Raw genomic sequence first — 17,928 nt, forward strand, 5'->3', positions numbered from 1 at the left:
CAACTTCAAGGACCACAACTGCCACAGACCTTGTGAGGCAGCAGGTGATGGGAGATAGGCGATTGACTATACGGGAAATATCAGCAGAAAGTGGGCTTTCTTATGGTACATGTCATCTTATTCTCACTGAAGATTTAGGCATGAGAAGGATCTCTGCAAAGATGGTACCCAAACTGCTCACTGACGACCAAAAAGAAAAAAGAGTTAGCTGTTGTATCGAACTAAAAGATGCTTTAACACAAGATCCTGACTTTATTTCAAAAGTTGTGACTGGGGATGAAAGTTGGGTCTATGGTTATGACCCAGAGACCAAATCACAAAGTTCTCAATGGAAATCCCCTGGCTCTCCTAGGCCTAAAAAAGCTAGAATGTCTCGCTCAAATGTAAAAACGCTGCTGATAACATTTTTCGACATTAGAGGTGTGGTACACTCTGAATTTCTGCCACATGGTCAAACTGTGAATCAGCTTGTGTACAAAGACATTCTGATAAGACTTAGAGACAGTATCAGAAGGAAACGTCGAGATTTGTGGCTCTCAGGTGACTGGTACCTACACCATGACAATGCTCCGGCTCACACCTCATTGATGGTACGTCAGTATTTGGCAAAAAATAAGGTGACTGTGCTTAACCATCCCCCTTATTCACCTGATTTAGTACCATGTGACTTCTACCTATTCCCCAAAGTCAAATTGACAATGAAAGGTGAAAGATTTGACGACATACCAACTATTCAAGAAAATGTGACGAGACAACTCCGAAGCCTTACGGAAAGTGATTTCCAGCATTGCATGGATCAGTGGAAACACAGATGGGACAAGTGCATAGCAAGCTCAGGCGATTACTTTAAAGGGGACAGTTTAAATTAAGTGATTACGATTAACGGTTTTTGTGTACTGAGACAATTCCTGGAACTTTACGATCGCCCCTCGTATACTCTGGATTTATAGTTCCTCCTGCATGTCTCCAACCACACTGAATCATATGTATACTCTAAATTTATAGTTCCTCCTGAGTTTCTCTAACCACACTGAGTCATATGCATACTCTGGATTTATGGTTCTTCCTGTGTGTCTCTAACCACACTGAATCATATGTAAACTCTGTACCGGAAAGAAGTTGTTGATATTAACTGGTTCAATTATGTTGTCTGAGTTGAGATTTTTTTCATATTATTAAAGGTTGACTTGCAACAAAATTCACATTACAGTTATTTGGTATCAAAAGATTCACCATGTCTTACTCTGTTGTGTTGTAGGCGCCGCATATGTGGAAATGTGATTACAAGCTCTTAAAAGCTCAAAAACGAAAAGCCGCCGTAGATTGGAATCTCTTTATTTCTCTGACGTAGTCATGAAATTTGGTTATCGTCTTGTCACGTGATGTTCTCCCGTAAATTGAAAGGACAATAAAAAGCTCAATATAAAACTTATCGTAGCACTAGTTTATGACAAACACTTCGGGTTTTACCGAAGACCCCGTATCAAATATAGATGCTTGCTACTCTACAGTTTTGTTTCGGTTTGGTCTAATTGGCAAGCCGTAATCTGATCATGGGACCCAATACTTCGCAAATAATTTCTGCAGCACTTTTCGATTATCACAAATGACCAACAGGCTCGTCATGATTGTCAGACAATGATATGTACTACTTCAAGCTAAGGCTAAAAATTAAACGAAAATTTTTACAGTAAGTTATAAGATATCACTGCTAAAAGTGACAGCATTAATAATGACGATAAAACAGACGCGTAAGATCAATGGACATGGTTTTATTGAATGCATGAAGTATATTTGTGAAATATTTTGACGAATAAGGTTGCATGAAAGTTTAAACAGAAACCATTTAACACAGCTACGTCACATTTGAGCCGTTTTGGAAAGAGAATCCAAACTACGGCGGTTTTGTGTGGCTGCGATTAATTGTTCGTTTTTGGGCTTTTAAGAGCTTGTAATTACATTCCCACATATTTTGCACTTACAACACAACAGAGTAAGACATGGCGAATCTTTTCATATCAAATAACTGTAATGTGAATTTTGTTGCAAATCAACCTTTGACTTTATTTTAACGGTTTTCACTAAACATTTATTTTTTTAATATAGCTGCCTGCTTCTTTTAAAATTGGTTTTATTTTAAGTATGCACTTATGTAATTTATTAAAGGATTTTAGACTACTAGAATGGGTTCTGACAACTGTTTTTAAGTGATAACTCTATTGTGATTTAATCCAGCTAAATTTAACATTAATTAAAATAGTTTTTAATAAAGAAGCACTAGAATCTTTGAACCTCTAAACTTAGAGTAAATATGTTTGAGTTAGGTAATGTGAATGAGGTCTTCTCTTATATTCTATCAACTAGATTGTATTACTATATAACTATTGCTGATAAAAACAATTTTTCTTAAATCTTCAGCTTTTTTAATATCTCAACTTACTCATTCAATAGCAATGCAATACTCTGTAAGAGAGAGTTTATAAGAATTAGGTTTTGTTACTGCATTACTTGTATACAATGTGCTCAGCATAAAAGCCTCTTACAAGTCAGCAGATTTGTGCCAAGTTCTTTAAGTTGTTGTTCAGCATGTTTTTTGGCAACGCAATCACTGAATGTTTTTACAGGGAATCCATGTCTGGGACCTCAAGGACAAATGTCTTGTCAGGAAGCTCCATGGAGTGAAGCAGGGATTTTTTACAATACACTCTTGTTTTGGTGGATTGAATCAAGATTTCGTTGCTAGTGGCAGCGAAGGTGAGTTTGCAAGTTTGCAGAGGTTGTGATGTACCCGGCGCTGATCGTAGCTTCTTTAACGTTTGGTATGCATTAGTCGATGTTTTGTGAGATTTTCCCAAAAAATTTGGTCGGCCAATGATACACAACACTGTTTTATTATCGACCTATCATACACTGCTTTGTTTTATTATTGACCAATCATACACAGCTGTTTTATTAATGACCAATCATATACAGTTATGTTTTATTAAAGGCCAATCATATACAGGTATGTTTTATTAATGACCAATCATATACAGCTATGTTTTATAAATGACCATCAGAAATTCGCTGAATATTTGGTAGAAATCAAATTTTTATGTCAGTTGTAGAAAAAGTTATTCATTTAAGATGGTGGATCAGAAAAGACCCTAACACTCACCAAGTTTGGATTCATTTAATCTCGTGCAGCGAGTAGTTCCATTTAACCCATCTACTGTCATGGTATCGTTTATCATTTAAACTTGTTTGCCAAGTCCCAAAAAGTTCGCTATATATCTATTATACCAATCTATAATCTATTTTCAATATATACCAACCAATATCTAAATAGATACTGCTATTTATTGTAAATAATTACTACAAGGCCACATTATTGAACACCAATAAATACTGTAGCTGAGAGTAATCCTGAATTAGATAAGATTATATCCAATGCTGAGTGCTGTCTATATACTAACCGCTCCCAAAGTTGCTTCAATTTCACTGATGTTTCGTTAGCTAATAAGGTAATTACAAGTACATATTGCCAATGCTCTTTAATGAAGTTATTAGTAGGCAGCCCTTTGTTTAGGCAGACTTGCTATATCAAAATAATTTTTAGAATATTATTAACACTAGAAATTCCACTGTCATACAGCCCACGACCAAAGTAATAATGGAAAAAAGAAAGGGTACTGTTGGTTGTTGGAAAAGTAGTTCTCAGCAGGAATTGACAGAGTATAATGTAAATGAGACTTGAGACTTTGAGATGATATAAAATAAAGTTGAGGGAGCACTACTCTAAAAAGGCGCAACAGAAATGGAACAGAAATAAATATTAATAAAATAAATAATTAACTATCTCAAACTTATGTTTTACAATAATAAAATAAATATTAATTCAAGCTGTAGACCTAAACTACTGTACGTAATTTAAATAACAACAGCAATAATGAAATATGTTTATTATATCTCTTATTATATTGAAATGCAATATTAAAAGTAAATGGCAAGCTGCCGTGTAATATACAATTTGAAAGTTGGTTGTTGGTTAAAATAAATATTAATTCAAGCTGTAGACCTAAACTACTGTAAGTAATTAAACTAACAACAGCAATAATGAAATATGTTTATTATATCTCTGAAATGCAATATTAAAAGTAAAATATGTTGTAATATACAGTTTGAAAGTTGGTTGTGTTGAATGTAGAATGGTTTTGACAGCGATATGTAACAGAAATAAATATTAATAAAATAAATATTTAACTATTTCAAACTTATGTTTTACAATAATAAAATAAATATTAATTCAAGCTGTAGACCTAAACTACTGTATGTAATTTAACTAACAACAGCAATAATGAAATATGTTTATTAAATCTCTTATTATATTGAAATGCAATATTAAAAGTAAAATGGCAAGCTGCCGTGTAATATACAATTTGAAAGTTGGTTGTTGGTTAAAATAAATACTAATTCAAGCTGAAGACCTAAACTACTGTACGTAATTTAACTAACAACAGCAATAATGAAATATGTTTATTATAGCTCTGAAATGCAATATTACAAGTAAAATATATTGTAATATACAGTTTGAAAGTTGGTTGTGTTGAATGCAGAACAGTTTTGACAACGATATGTAACAGAAATAAATATTAATAAAATAAATATTTAACTATCTCAAACTTATGTTTTACAATAATAAAATAAATATTAATTCAAGCTGTAGACCTAACCTACTGTACGTAATTTAACTAACAACAACAATGCCAACAATAAAGAAATATGTTTATTATATCTCTGAAATGCAATATTAAAAGTTAAACGGCAAACTGATGTGTAATATACAGTTTGAAGGTTGGTTGTGTTGTGATGAATGTAGAATGGTTTTGACAGCGATATGTAACAGAGAGCAAGCATTGGCATTTACGCGTCTGGAAGTTTTATGCAAACTGGAGTGAAATAAAGAAATATTCTTGTCATAAAAGGGCGTTGTAGTAACGCTCTACCTTGTAGATAAGATGTAAAGAAATCTGGCTGATGTTCTAGATAATTTGAAAAACCTTTGGTAATTGGACAAAAACGTAGGCTGATAAACTGTGTACCACATTTTCGTACCTGTAAATCGGTCTACGCCTCAAACAGTACACAGTAAACAGTTCTACTATCTGTCGCACGGCTTTATTGGCGTTTCGTAGGTCGGTCGAAACTATTAATAAACAAAGCTGTTCAAGCGTTTTGTGGCGATTTGTGGCAAGATTTTTTGGTTTTATTCTCTGTCGCTCGGCGTTTCAATTTCCGGTCTTAACTTTTATTAAACGAAGCTTTTCAAGCGTTTTGTGACGATTTTCGTCCTAATAAATCTGTCTATTTATATATAATCCGATCAGATGGGTTAGTTTTAGGAATTTGCGGTAACCTTTCAAAGGCTTGGTAACATATTTAAATAGGTTTATATGCGTTTTGTATCATTATTATACTTAAACGACTTTACTGAAAAATAGTTAAATTTGTTGATAGGATTTCGTTGCAAGGGTTTGGTGACGGCCGTTAACGGATAATTTTTCGTGAGTTGTGTGCACATGTGCATTTATCATAATTCTCCCAATCAATCGTTTCACTCTTGTTTGGTCGTGTGATAAAATTTCTGTCAACAAAACTAGTTGACATGAAAAACTTCATCAATTACTTTTAACTATCTAAACCTGAAAACTTGAAACAAAGAGTTTCCAAAGGCCTTCCTTGCTACTTGCTAGTTCGTAGCAACTACTATCATTACGAAGGATATTCAAATTGGTTTGAACCAATTCTATGCTCTATTGTAATGACATACAAATAAATCCTGATGTCCTAACTTGGAATTGCTTTAAAATTATTGCTTTAGTTATGCTCATTCACAGCCATTTACAACCATTCATAGCCGTTCATAGCAATGAAGCAAAAAGTATGAGGGATAATAAAACATAGGTCTTATCTCATAATGTCGTAACAAAACAAAAACTATGTATGGGTTGGAAAGGTGTTGGAGGTCAGTCTTCAGAGTGGAAAGTTGTTCAAGCTTATTTGTAGCCAAGTTTACATGTTTTGGTGCCGAGAGGTATGTTTATCGTTCTCAAACAGCTCATGTTGTCTGAAGCCTTGTGAATGGCTGCTGGAATGGTAATAGTTCACAACGGTCGCACCGAGTGGTTGTCAGGACTGTCTGGCTCTATCCGTCTACTATACATACAGTCAAACCTATACTTTGTATGTAGAGGTTTGACTGTAATATGTAATGGTATTGCTAGTACTAAAAGAAGGCGTCTTATTGCTCCTGTAGCCTCATCACCAATGTGTTGTGTCATTAGCTAACAAGAGTTGGCTTATCTGGTCGTCATTTAGCACTGGGCTCTTTGTATTTGCATTTACGTTCTTCCTTTTGTTTCGAAAATCTTTGTTTTCTACTGATTCTTCACTGGCTCTGTCTCCTTTATCTAGTTTTGTTATTTCACTCCTTGATCTTGTGCGGATGGATATCATTATGTATCATTGTATTGGTTTTTTGTTTGTTTCTAACGGCTCAGTTGCATATCTATTAACATAATAATCATTGATTACTTTTGTAACCTGCAGTTAGAAAAAGTTCTTTTAGTTTATAGAACTCAAGTAATAATGCTGTTAGTATAGTCTGAGCTAATCTACTCTTTTAAGTTACCCTACAGGATGAAAATATTCGTTGGTTCGTTCAATTTCGCGAACAGTCAATTCCGCGAATTATTAAATTCCGTGAATAGTTCTATTTTTAATCACAAGGGAGAATAACTACTGCATCAAATTGAAAACTAGTCGCTAGGCTAATTTTTAATATAAATACTAAAAGTAGTTGAGTTCCAAAACATTTTTAAAATCATTGCCTGGGCTTTGAGCTAACACCATTGCCAATGCATCACATTTATTTACAAAATTATTCAAGGTTGTCGCAAGATATGCAGAACGGCGTCATAGCGAAAATAGCCGCTAGGCAGAAGTACCAAACGTAGCCGAGTTCCAAAACTTCTTTAAAGTCGTCGCCGGGCTTCAAGTTTTATTGTTATTGCAGCAAACTACAAAATTATTCAAGGTTTTTACAAGTTGTTCGGCATGGCTTCATCATCGCAAAAAGCTCTCCTAGTCATTTTACATTGAAATCAACTCTATCAATCTCTAATACCGAAGTTGAGGACGATCATGATTCTGATCTGGACATTATGGTATGTATTTGATTTGCAGTGCAGATACGTTTTTCCATAATTAACTGCATTAGTTAATTCTTTTGTTTAAAAACTGATCGCTTTCATTAAATACTTCAGCTATTGTTTTTGTACTTCCTGGACACTTGTTAATATTTTTTCTTTTCTGTGTTTACTGCAGATTGAGAATGAAACAACCTACTCCGATTACGAAAACTAGAGACAAGTAGTAATATTCATTAAGGCAGAAATATTGGCAGGGAAGCAACCAGTCAACTTAGACCCCTTCATCGACAACAACTCCTTGATATCGCTGCAGCAAACATGATTAAATTATATATTTCATTTCATGTATAGATATATTATAATTTATTACAAACTTGAGGGTACAAATAAAATATTTCAAATACAAATAAAACTTTACAAACGATGAATGGAGTAAATAGAAACAGTTTAGTCATTATGGCGGTTATCTAGCAATAAAATCAAACTGGTACTCTTGATAAGTGAATACTAGCGTGTAATGGTGCTCTCTGACTAGTTATTTTGGTAATAGCAGCTCTGTCACTGTCTTGGGTAGATGTTAAAGGCGATTCTCTTGCTACTACATGGCTGGTAAAGAAGTTATCATCAGAACTCTCCTCGTGGCTTACTATTGTAAAGTTCTGCCGGTTGGCCAAAGATTTGTGCTCGAAAGGCGTTTTTGTTCCCTTTTTAAAACATATATTAGATATTCTCCTCGTTAGCAGCTGCGGCCACTTCTATCTCAATTTCAAGACCTCCCTGAATGATTGGTGATCTTCTAAGAATGACATCTACCACCCTTGCAATCATTGTTCTTCCGTGTATGATGAAAAATCGCTCTCTCACACTAAAACAAATAATGAAGCGGTAGGGATGGAAAAAATAAATATTGTGTTTTACTGAAGAACCAAAGTAAAATTCAATTCATTTAGTAAATGTGAAAAACTCATACTTACCACAAATTGTTGGTTCATCAAAGGCCTCCAACTCTATGAATATTCGTGAAAACCTCTGAATGCAGCAAAGAATTTATAGCTTAGCACGATCCACCCGTAGTTGTAAGCTAAATAGAAAACAAAACGCGCAATGCGCGCAGCCGCGCATGCGTAAAGTTAACTCAATTACTAGACGTAATAGAATTAACTTTTCCTAGAGAGTGGCAGTTTTCAGCCGCGAATAAATTCATCCGCGAATATGCATGAAAAGACAATTTTCGCGAAATAAACTCGGCGAATAAATTCATCCTGTAGGGTACTAGTAGGGGGGTGGAGACTCCAACCTTCTGCTCTGTGTAGTCCTCAGTATTGTTTCTTGGATTTCACTGTTAGTTTCCATATATAGTTCTTGTGATCTGCAGATTCTCAATTCATGGTTCAAAACAGTTCGTGGAAGCAGCATCAGACTCTAACTTTACCCCCACTACTTTGCTAAAGTTTTTCTCAGCTACTGTCCATAGATTATTATATTTCTTATGGTTTGTAGTTATGTTCTCAGTTTTCTGTCATTTCATTTGACTAAATCTATTACAGTGCGCCCTCGCCATACGATTTAGATCAGCTCCAGGGCTGGCGTGATATAGCGAAAATGTTATATCGAAGGGTATTGAAACCCATAGTAATTATATAATGCAAACATTTCATGTTTGCATTATTTGTTTGCGTGTTTTCTTGTTAAACATCATCAAAATGTTATATAAGTGCTGTACAACCTTAGTAGCTATAGTTACCTACAGTAATTCTAGTGTATTTAGTGGTTATGATCTGCGATAAAGTGTAATATTACAATGCAGATGTACACTATATGCAGTATGTACTGTAAGGAGTTCATACCTTCGAGGCAGACGTATAACATAAACTTTGAATTTAACTTAAATGAATTTAGCTTACTAAACACATACTTAAAGCTAAGTTTTAGTATGCGTTTTTAACTATTTTTCTGAACTTGACCTTTTTCATCACTAAAATTTTATCATCTAGGGGTTTCTGGCTTCATTTTCACTATAACTTTTAGCCGACCTCGTTAAAACTCTGTTCAACCTAATTTGACAAAAAAGCCCGAATGATGCTGATGTTGTTGAAAATGTTGTTTCATGAAGTGGATTTTTGTTAGCCGGTTAAAGGAAGTTGTTTGATCTGTGACCCTCTCTTTGAAGGTATCGGCAACTCCAACTTGGTTATTGGTTTTAGAGAAAAAAACATACCGTCTTTCACACTAGGAATGCTAAATAAAGATAATCAGTCATCGTGTCTTTTTCAGGCATTGTGAGAAGGTTTTCGGCGGACACCATAACGACATCTTTGCTATTCTGACGTAATAAGCATACCGACTGCCAAATTAAAATTTCGAGCAAGATTTTTTGTTAAATTTGTATGGTGAAATTGGATTCACATGGAAACAAAGAAAAATCATTGTGTTGTAGTTCACAAGGCGAAAAAATTGTATAACGGAGACATCGTAACTTGAGGGCGGCACTGTACATAAGTTTACTATGCGCTGCAGCAATATCTGCTGCTGTAGATGTTCCACTGGCAATCATAGAACTTTCGTTTCTATATTGCCCTCAATGGATGTGTTCACGGATTATTATTGTGAAAGCCGTGTAGTAATTTGTGTTGAAATAATCAAAATTTCAAGCAATGTTGGGCTTACTGCTAACAGATTCAAAACTGTTTGAAAATTTTAGCAGTTGTTTTTATGTAGTAAAACAACATAACCCCGTTGACAGATATGCTGTCTGATGCCATCATATCTCTCATTGGTATAGTTTAGTAAAAAGGTTTGACCAGTCAGAACATTTCTTTTTGCATTTTGTTTTCTATGCCAATGATCACATACGTGTTTCGCCATTTTCCTGTTGTTTACAGCTACCGGTGTGGAGCATACTTTAAAGTACAGTATCCTAAATCTGCATCTATTCATACCAATATCATCACTATATTTCATTTTTCAGCAATGATTTTGATGTTAGAAGAACTAAAAAGCAGTTTTTGAAACAAACACTCACAATGCAAAGTCAAAGCGGTGACGTAAAAAGGTCATTTTTCGGCAAAACAGACGAATGATATATGATGTCAACGATTGGCCAATGTGTGAACGTGAGTCAAAAGCTTTTCTGCTGGCCACCATTCTAATACATTTACTGTATCTAGTCGTTTTGCTAGATCGAATGCATAATGCGAGATCGAAACAAATTCTTCAAGTTCCAGAAAAGTCTGCGCCGTATTTACATGTTTCATAACCTTATAAGAATAACGTTATAGAATAACTCCAACCGGCCTGTGCATATATCTTGTGGAGTTTGCTAGCAAGAAATTCTTTATTCACGTAAATTGAAAAATCAAAAAATTGTCCATAAAAATGAGCTATTCTTGGAAGTCATACGTTTAAAATCGATTAACGCCTGCTTTGCTTTCATTGAATAAGGATTTTGAATGGGCAATTTTTAGATAATTTAGTTCCAGAAATGAGTGATTTTAATATAATGGTATAGCATCGCCGCTGTCTCTGGTTGATATTTTGTAAAGATCATGAATTTTTCTGTCCATTCTCATGGCTTTGTTTATTGATAAAATTTGGTATTTGGTCTAAATTACGCAAAAATATTATTCTGCTGAAAAGACTCCTAGATCATACTGTTGCAGTAGAAAAACACTACGCAACTTTCTGTACTCAATGTTTATTATATCCAAATCAGTGGCTATGTCAGATAATAAGGCATCATATTGTGTTTTGGATATCATCATTGTTAAAGCAATAATTTTATTGGTTGTGAGTTACTACAACTGAAAGGCAAATAAAGGAAACACCATGCATAGGTAGTCTGTGTTTCAGACTTCTCTATTTATAGATCATTCATATCTTGGACTACAAATTTTTGATGAGTAACTCGGCATGCTGTACTACGCTCCTTAGGCTTAATCTCATGCTTCTGTTTGACAGATAACATTATATATGTGTGGCACATTAGAGGAGAAAAGCCCATATGCCAGCTAGAAGGGCACACCCAGACAGTCAACTGTGTCCACTGGAATCCTGCAAATCCATCGATGATAGCCAGTGTTTCTGATGATGGAACAGTTAGAATATGGGGACCCGCGACAAGCCCTCTTTCAACTAGTCACAACGTTTCTACCTCGAGACTTCTATCAGGTAGGAAGTTATCTCCAAGGCGCGCTAGTCAAATAACTGCAAACTTATTTCAGTCAAACTTTCCGCTTCTTAATTCACAATGCAAGCGGCAAATTTAGCTAATGTCATTCGCATAATGATATTTGACATTTGTGGTGATAGATCATCAAGGAACAGGCCACTAAGGGTTGTAACTCTAATCTGTTTGTGGGTACAGATTTCTATTATAAAAATAATTGGCTGTTGCAGTAATTTAATGTACGACAACAATCTGTACTCAGAGGAAGACCATGAAAGCACCAGATCAATTGGTGGACTTTTTGTGTATTCACAATCAAACTGCTATACTCAGGCGGATCTTGATTTCACTATTTTTTGCTATTGTTGTAGTTGTCCGCTCATTTTTTTCTTTTGCATTTGAGATACTTTTTATGTTTAATGTTCTTTTAAGGACTGATTCATTTGTTTTCAAAAAGTCCTGAAGTTGAATTTAACTGTCTGCAGTTTGTTATCCCAGTGTGTGTCCCTTGTGCTACCAACAGTAAGTATTGCATCTCTCCAAACAGTAGATTGTCATTTATCAAGTAAAATATTTATTGCTAATTTGTCAATGATGATTTGACATATGTATAGTCAACTCGGTAAAGTTGATCTAATGATTTGCTTGGTCATTATTAACTGCAGTCTAGCTCATCTTTGATACCGATTCTATCCCATTGCTTCAGACATCTACCATTTTCAGGCTAGAGTTGAACCAAGTTAATTACTAGTATCCCAGGTCTATTCTTATTGAAATTGTGGCATTGTAGAAGTTTTCACTCGTTTAGGCTAAAATACAGTATCACGCAAAACTCACCAGCATCTCCTTTGTCTGTCCAACTGCAAAACATATTTATAGAAGAAAATGCTCAGTTCTTTTCTGTTCAGTTGTTCTGTATTTAATTTTGTAGGAAAAATGCATATGTATATTTAGTATCAGTAATATATAATCCCACGACCAAACACGAGCGAAGCGATTGGTTTGGGAGATTTATGATAAATGCACATGTGCACACAACTCCCGAAAAATTATCCGTTAACGGCCGTCACCAAACCCTTGTAACGAAATCTTATCAACAAATTTAACTATTTTTCTGTAAAGTTGTTCAAGTATAATAATGATACAAAACGCATAAAAACCTATTTAAATATGTTACCAAGCCTTTGAAAGGTTACCGCAAATTCCTAAAACTAACCCATCTGATCGGATTATACATAAATAGACAGATTTATTTGGCCGAAAATCGTTATTAAAACTTGCTAAGCCTCACTTTTATTAAAGTTAAGACCGGAAATTAAAACGCCGAGCGACAAAGAATAGAATGATTAAGTCGTGCGCAATTCACGAAAAAAATAATGTGCACATTTCACCAGTCTATAGCATTGTCGAATTGCCGAAGGTTTCTGTAACTAATGTAGGAGTACTGAAATCGTGTCATTTTTGGCGATTTCAAAGTAGCCGAGTACTTTGGTATTCTAACTGATGTCTAACGCAGTGTAAGTAAAGGAAATGACAATGATATTTTTTCTAACGGTTCTTATGAGGTTATTACAATAATTAATCATAAGTTTGGATGACTACAGAACAATGACTACGTTGTACAGATTTTCTAAAAATCTATATAAATATCACAACTTTGTGATATTGTTAGCTATGACGTTTTGAAATGTAAACAAAATTGTGCATTGGTTTTATATTATTACTATATTAATAATATTGGTTATTCTAATAATATCAGTGCATTTTACTTCTAATATTGGCCAATATTGCATTTCTCCTATTGCAGGGGGAGAGATATAAACATATGATCTTTTCCTTTCATTATTACTATTTGTTGTATATAATAACACCCACACCCAGTACATTACAGCTACCATTGCAGTTATCCTATTGCACTGCAGTGCCATTTGACTGCTAATATTGCATTTCTCAACCATCAGTACCCTTTCTTTTTTTCCAATATCACTTTGGTCGTGGGCTGTATGACAGTGGAATTTCTAGTAAATATAATTTTAGTTCAACATCTATATAATTACTTAACGTCATATAATGGCATTATTCTAACTACATATGAATATTTGTTCATCATCACATTCTTTTTTATAAGATGAGAATAAAAAAGCACACCGGTATATGTTGTATTATGTCATTTCGAGTTGATATATCTATGGATCATTTTTATTTTATGATTACTTCGCTTGTCAATACAAGCATACATTGTCTAAAACCACTCGAATTACTAGGTAATCAATAGATTGTTTGTAGGGAATCAATTTTTATGATTCTGTTAAAAATTAGGTATCAAATTTCTTTACAAATATTTCAGGAAGTTTTTAGATTTAATCTCAACTCCGCTCATGGTCAACTCATTTTAATGCAACCTGTCGACTTGTTTAACTTCAATTCACCTGGTATTTGAATTTGGTATACAGAAGTACAACCGAAGTAGATATAGCAATTTGAGTCAACTCGAATACCACTGCTTTGTATTAGAGCCATATTTTGAATCTTTCTGACTTGTAGGCGACTCAATATCCGCGCTGTCAGGCAGATGTACACCTGTGTAGTGGAAAGATTTTTGTTGAGCGTTTCTCCCTCAACTTGTGAGGCTTTTTAGAATGGAACGGTGTGATATGAATGTTGCCTGCGAATCCAGGGAATGGGAGAGGTCATCGGCAGCTACTAGTGACACAGTTCTGTGCCTTCAGATTACCTGCTGCCATGTCATCAACTTTCCTATGAGTGATGGTATACATCCTAAACATGGAGGTAGAACTGCACTAGATTTTGCTACACGAAATATTAAAAAAGGATTTTTATGCAATTACCTCGGAGATGATGATTTTTATCTTACATCATTAATATTAGGCTTATTATTATATTCACTTTCTGTATAGCCAGCTACCCCTTTCTATTAGTCGCATTTAGAGCGCAAGCTATTTATATCAATCATTGCATTATTATTCCTGTATTTTCAAGCCCTGGCCTTTAGTACTAGTTTGGCTGTGTTGCTTTAAAAAATCAATGATAACTTTGGCAATACAGTGATGCTGAAATGTATTTTTAAATGTTCATGTCTCTGCTGTTGACGAGCATCAACTCCTTTGTAGTGTGACAGATTAGCAGCAATCCAGTCGGCTGCTTTAACAATTCTTCTCAAGAACAATCACTACTTACACGCAGTATGCCGGGACTTCTGGGTGTGCATGAAGTATAGTTACTAGGTACACTTTAGAAATAGGAATACCAGCAAATAAGAGCAACTCCTAGTCAATTCATGGCTATTGCTCTACATTGATGGTATTGTTATACAGGCAGATTGCAGCAATCCACATTAACTATTTAAATACTAGTATTATCTTAAGGCGTTGGTTTCTGCTTGGTGAACACCAGTTTATTAGCACAGGTGGTTCTATTTTAGAACTTTGACATATACTATCATTAAAACAAGATAGACTAACATTTTAGAAGTACTTGAAAGTATCCCACCTTACCATAATGTACTCTAATGAACAAAGCTGTAGCACCCATTCTCATTCATGTTACACACAACGGAAAAATTATGTATTAAAAAATGTTATACTTGCTCTGAAAAAATTTACTATTTAGATAAAATAGTTTCTTAATTCTACTGGAGAAATATGCATACATGTGTATACACACTTTCGAAGGCTTGACAAAAATCCTTGGATATGGAAAGGAGAGCAGGATGACAGAAACTAGGGTAACAATTTTCATGAGGGAGAAGAATGAGGTGTTAGGCTGTACGTACAAGTAATGATCTTTCATCATTATTTCAACTTTAAAACCAACAGTATACAACTTTATAACATTTGCAATGATTTGTTTTATGATGTATATTGCAGATGAGCAATCGAACGCTGTAGCTAGTCATTGTAAGATGGCAATGGAGAGTTTTGTGTGACACATCGATGGTTTCTAAACCTAACAACTATCGGTGAAGGGCAAAACACCAAATGCACCGACAAACATATATTTATTAAAGGGAACAAAAATAGTATAAAAATATTATAGTATGTAATAATTTATAATGAAAAAGTTCATTGTGATTGTTTAAAAGAAACGGTAATTGCGATAAAAGCTGGCAATGTTGGGTGAGGAAAAAGAACTGTGAATGAGAGATATTAATGCAACGCTGAGCATATCTATCTATGAACTAGTGACTAAAGCTTATTTATTTTATAAAATGAAGAGTGGCGAGCTACGACTTCTGCCCTTGACTGTCATACTTGTGAATGAGTAGCCTGCAATGAGATAACAAAACAAGATACATTCCATTTAGACAGAAGCTGTAAAACATTAGCGAGATAAACACTGAATGCAAGTCAACACAAACCTCAAAAAAGAACCAGGTGAGTGCCCACTCTTCTCCTGTCTATACGAGAGCTCCGGCATTTTTATCGAATTGTCGAATGCGCCTGTAGACGCCGTGGCCCTCAATGGCAGTGTTACACCTCTCCTCGGTGTCCGTCCATTCACCCTCGTAATCTGATCTTCCCTCTGGTAGATACTGCCTTTTCCTTCAAATAAAAGAAGGTGCCGTTTATGTTGATGCCTTTGCTACTATAAATTATACTGTATGACATAATGCTGTATTGTATAGGGAGGAAGAGAAGCACGGGTAAATATAGTGAATAACAAATAAACTATGCAACAACAGAACAAGCCAGCTCATACTTAGCTCATGTTTTCTCGCAAGAAAGCTCCTGCATTAGAACGTGAATTAGTGAAAAAGCAAGGATTAATTCATACAACGGTATGAGAAATAAGAGTATAATACTATAACGCAACACAGCCTTGAGCACCCACCTGTCTCCTGGTGAAGTCTGTTTCAGTGTCTCAACTTCAGTAAAGACAACCGATGAACCACCACCAGCACTAACCTTCACGTCTCCCTGTGTGAGTAGCGCACTCGTAGCATAAATGCACTGCATACACAACTGATAAACAGACCAATGTAAAAATGAATCTTTTAAATCTTATTTGAAACATCAAAAAATATGTGAACAACACAAAAATAGTTCTCCTTTAGTGCAATATTTCGAAAAATTAAGAATGTTAAGAACAGTTAAGAATGTATATTTGTGAAAAGCAGTATCAGCAATGGGATTCAGGTTATTCATTCTTAAATTCGGCTTAGTTGAGCACGATATGGTCCAAGGTCACATAATTGCATAAGCAAAGAGAGATGTTGTGAGTCAGGATATACTGAGGAAGAAAGAATATGAGATGGTGTCAATCAATAGTCGTGCTATTTTATTAATCTTTGCTCTACCTTGACAAGTTTTGTCTCCACATTGCCTTTATTATCAGCATCCTGGGTTGTCAGAATGTATCGGCTCGCCTTGTTTGTGTCCTTCACCTCCAGTCTTCCTACAGACTTCTTTTTCTTCATTTTTGGCTGGAGAACAGTGTCGAGAGGTAGGAGAGGTTCTGGTTTGTGTTCAAGCCAACGATCTCCAGCAGATTTGGATCTCCGATGGTTTCGTACTGGATTCTGCAAATACCAGGTAAACCCTCTGATTGGTAATACAGGAGCTCACACCGCGCACTAGTTCAAACATCTTGCTTACAACAAACTAAGGCCTTTCAACCACAAGAAATGAGCAAACAGAGAGAGGAAAGACAAAACACGCACCGGCTTGAGCGAGGTAGGAGGAGGAGACCTTGCCCTTTGTCTTGTAGCTGGCCTCCCCGTTGCTCTTGCAGTAGTCTTGATCGCAGACCCCGGCAGTTTTCTTCCTTTGCTTGAAGTTGTCGGAGTTGCGTAGTTGGGAATGTAAGGGACAGCTGGGCGCGTGCGGGCTCCTCTCTGCAATAGTGAAAATGAAAGCATGTCCTTTTGGTCGCACCAATAAAAGCTGAGCAGAGAATAACTGGAGTTATTTCTAAACTTACAATAACCTTTATAAAATAGCTGAATGGAATATATAGGTGTGCAAAATGCAGTACACTGCGAGTTTTCTCAGGTATGCGCATACTTATTAAGTAGAATAGATAAATATACTATATAAATATAATATAAAATAATATTAACAAGTTTATCGCCAGTTGGATTAAGTTGATAGTAATTAAAATGGAAGATGTTGCAGTGTAGCTAAATGCATTATCTTTAGCGTGACGTCTTTAAAAAGTTCATTCCATGCATGGGCTGCAGCGATTACCTAAGTATACAGTTCAGAACCATTTAGCGAGTTAATTTAATCTAATTTGAACTGAATACAGTTTAAACCAACACAGTTTACATACAGTTTATTTATAATTTCCACCAGCCATCTCACTCTCACATAACTTCTTTGCATACCAAGCCAAACATTTGCTCAATTTTACCTAGCATGTCAAAGATTCCTACGTGGAGGTGATCATATCATATGTGGAAGTTCAGCGGTACAGGAACATTAGAGAGTTTAACAGTCAAAGAGAATAAAATACAATTTGAGTAAGTAGCTAGGTTAGAACCCTCTACAACGAGAACTGTCATAAGAACACCTCACATATGTTTTCAAAGAAACATGAGAAACGCGGGGCTCA

General features: G+C 35.2%; 2 protein-coding genes across 2 annotated transcripts in view; one reads left to right on the plus strand and one right to left on the minus strand.

Moving 5' to 3' along the window:
* The window catches only part of LOC137401208 (WD repeat-containing protein 26-like), a 34,969-nt gene extending 20,533 nt beyond the window's left edge, over positions 1 to 14,436 (plus strand). The window contains exons 12-14 of the mRNA XM_068087607.1: positions 2,625 to 2,754; positions 11,148 to 11,357; positions 13,900 to 14,436. Coding sequence (XP_067943708.1) covers positions 2,625 to 2,754; positions 11,148 to 11,357; positions 13,900 to 13,943 — 384 coding nt within the window. The 3' untranslated portion in view covers positions 13,944 to 14,436. The remainder of the gene's footprint in view (positions 1 to 2,624; positions 2,755 to 11,147; positions 11,358 to 13,899) is intronic.
* A 920-nt stretch (positions 14,437 to 15,356) lies between these two features.
* Positions 15,357 to 17,928, minus strand: part of LOC137399309 (kinesin-like protein KIF23) — a 37,597-nt gene continuing 35,025 nt past the window's right edge. The window contains exons 18-22 of the mRNA XM_068085364.1: positions 17,036 to 17,209; positions 16,673 to 16,894; positions 16,207 to 16,292; positions 15,734 to 15,917; positions 15,357 to 15,641 (exon numbers count right to left, since the gene is read on the minus strand). Of these exons, the coding sequence (XP_067941465.1) occupies positions 15,773 to 15,917; positions 16,207 to 16,292; positions 16,673 to 16,894; positions 17,036 to 17,209 (627 nt within the window). The 3' untranslated portion in view covers positions 15,357 to 15,641; positions 15,734 to 15,772. The remainder of the gene's footprint in view (positions 15,642 to 15,733; positions 15,918 to 16,206; positions 16,293 to 16,672; positions 16,895 to 17,035; positions 17,210 to 17,928) is intronic.

This window comes from Watersipora subatra, chromosome 7 (genome assembly GCF_963576615.1).
Source record: "Watersipora subatra chromosome 7, tzWatSuba1.1, whole genome shotgun sequence".
Taxonomy (NCBI): Eukaryota; Metazoa; Bryozoa; class Gymnolaemata; order Cheilostomatida; family Watersiporidae; genus Watersipora; species Watersipora subatra.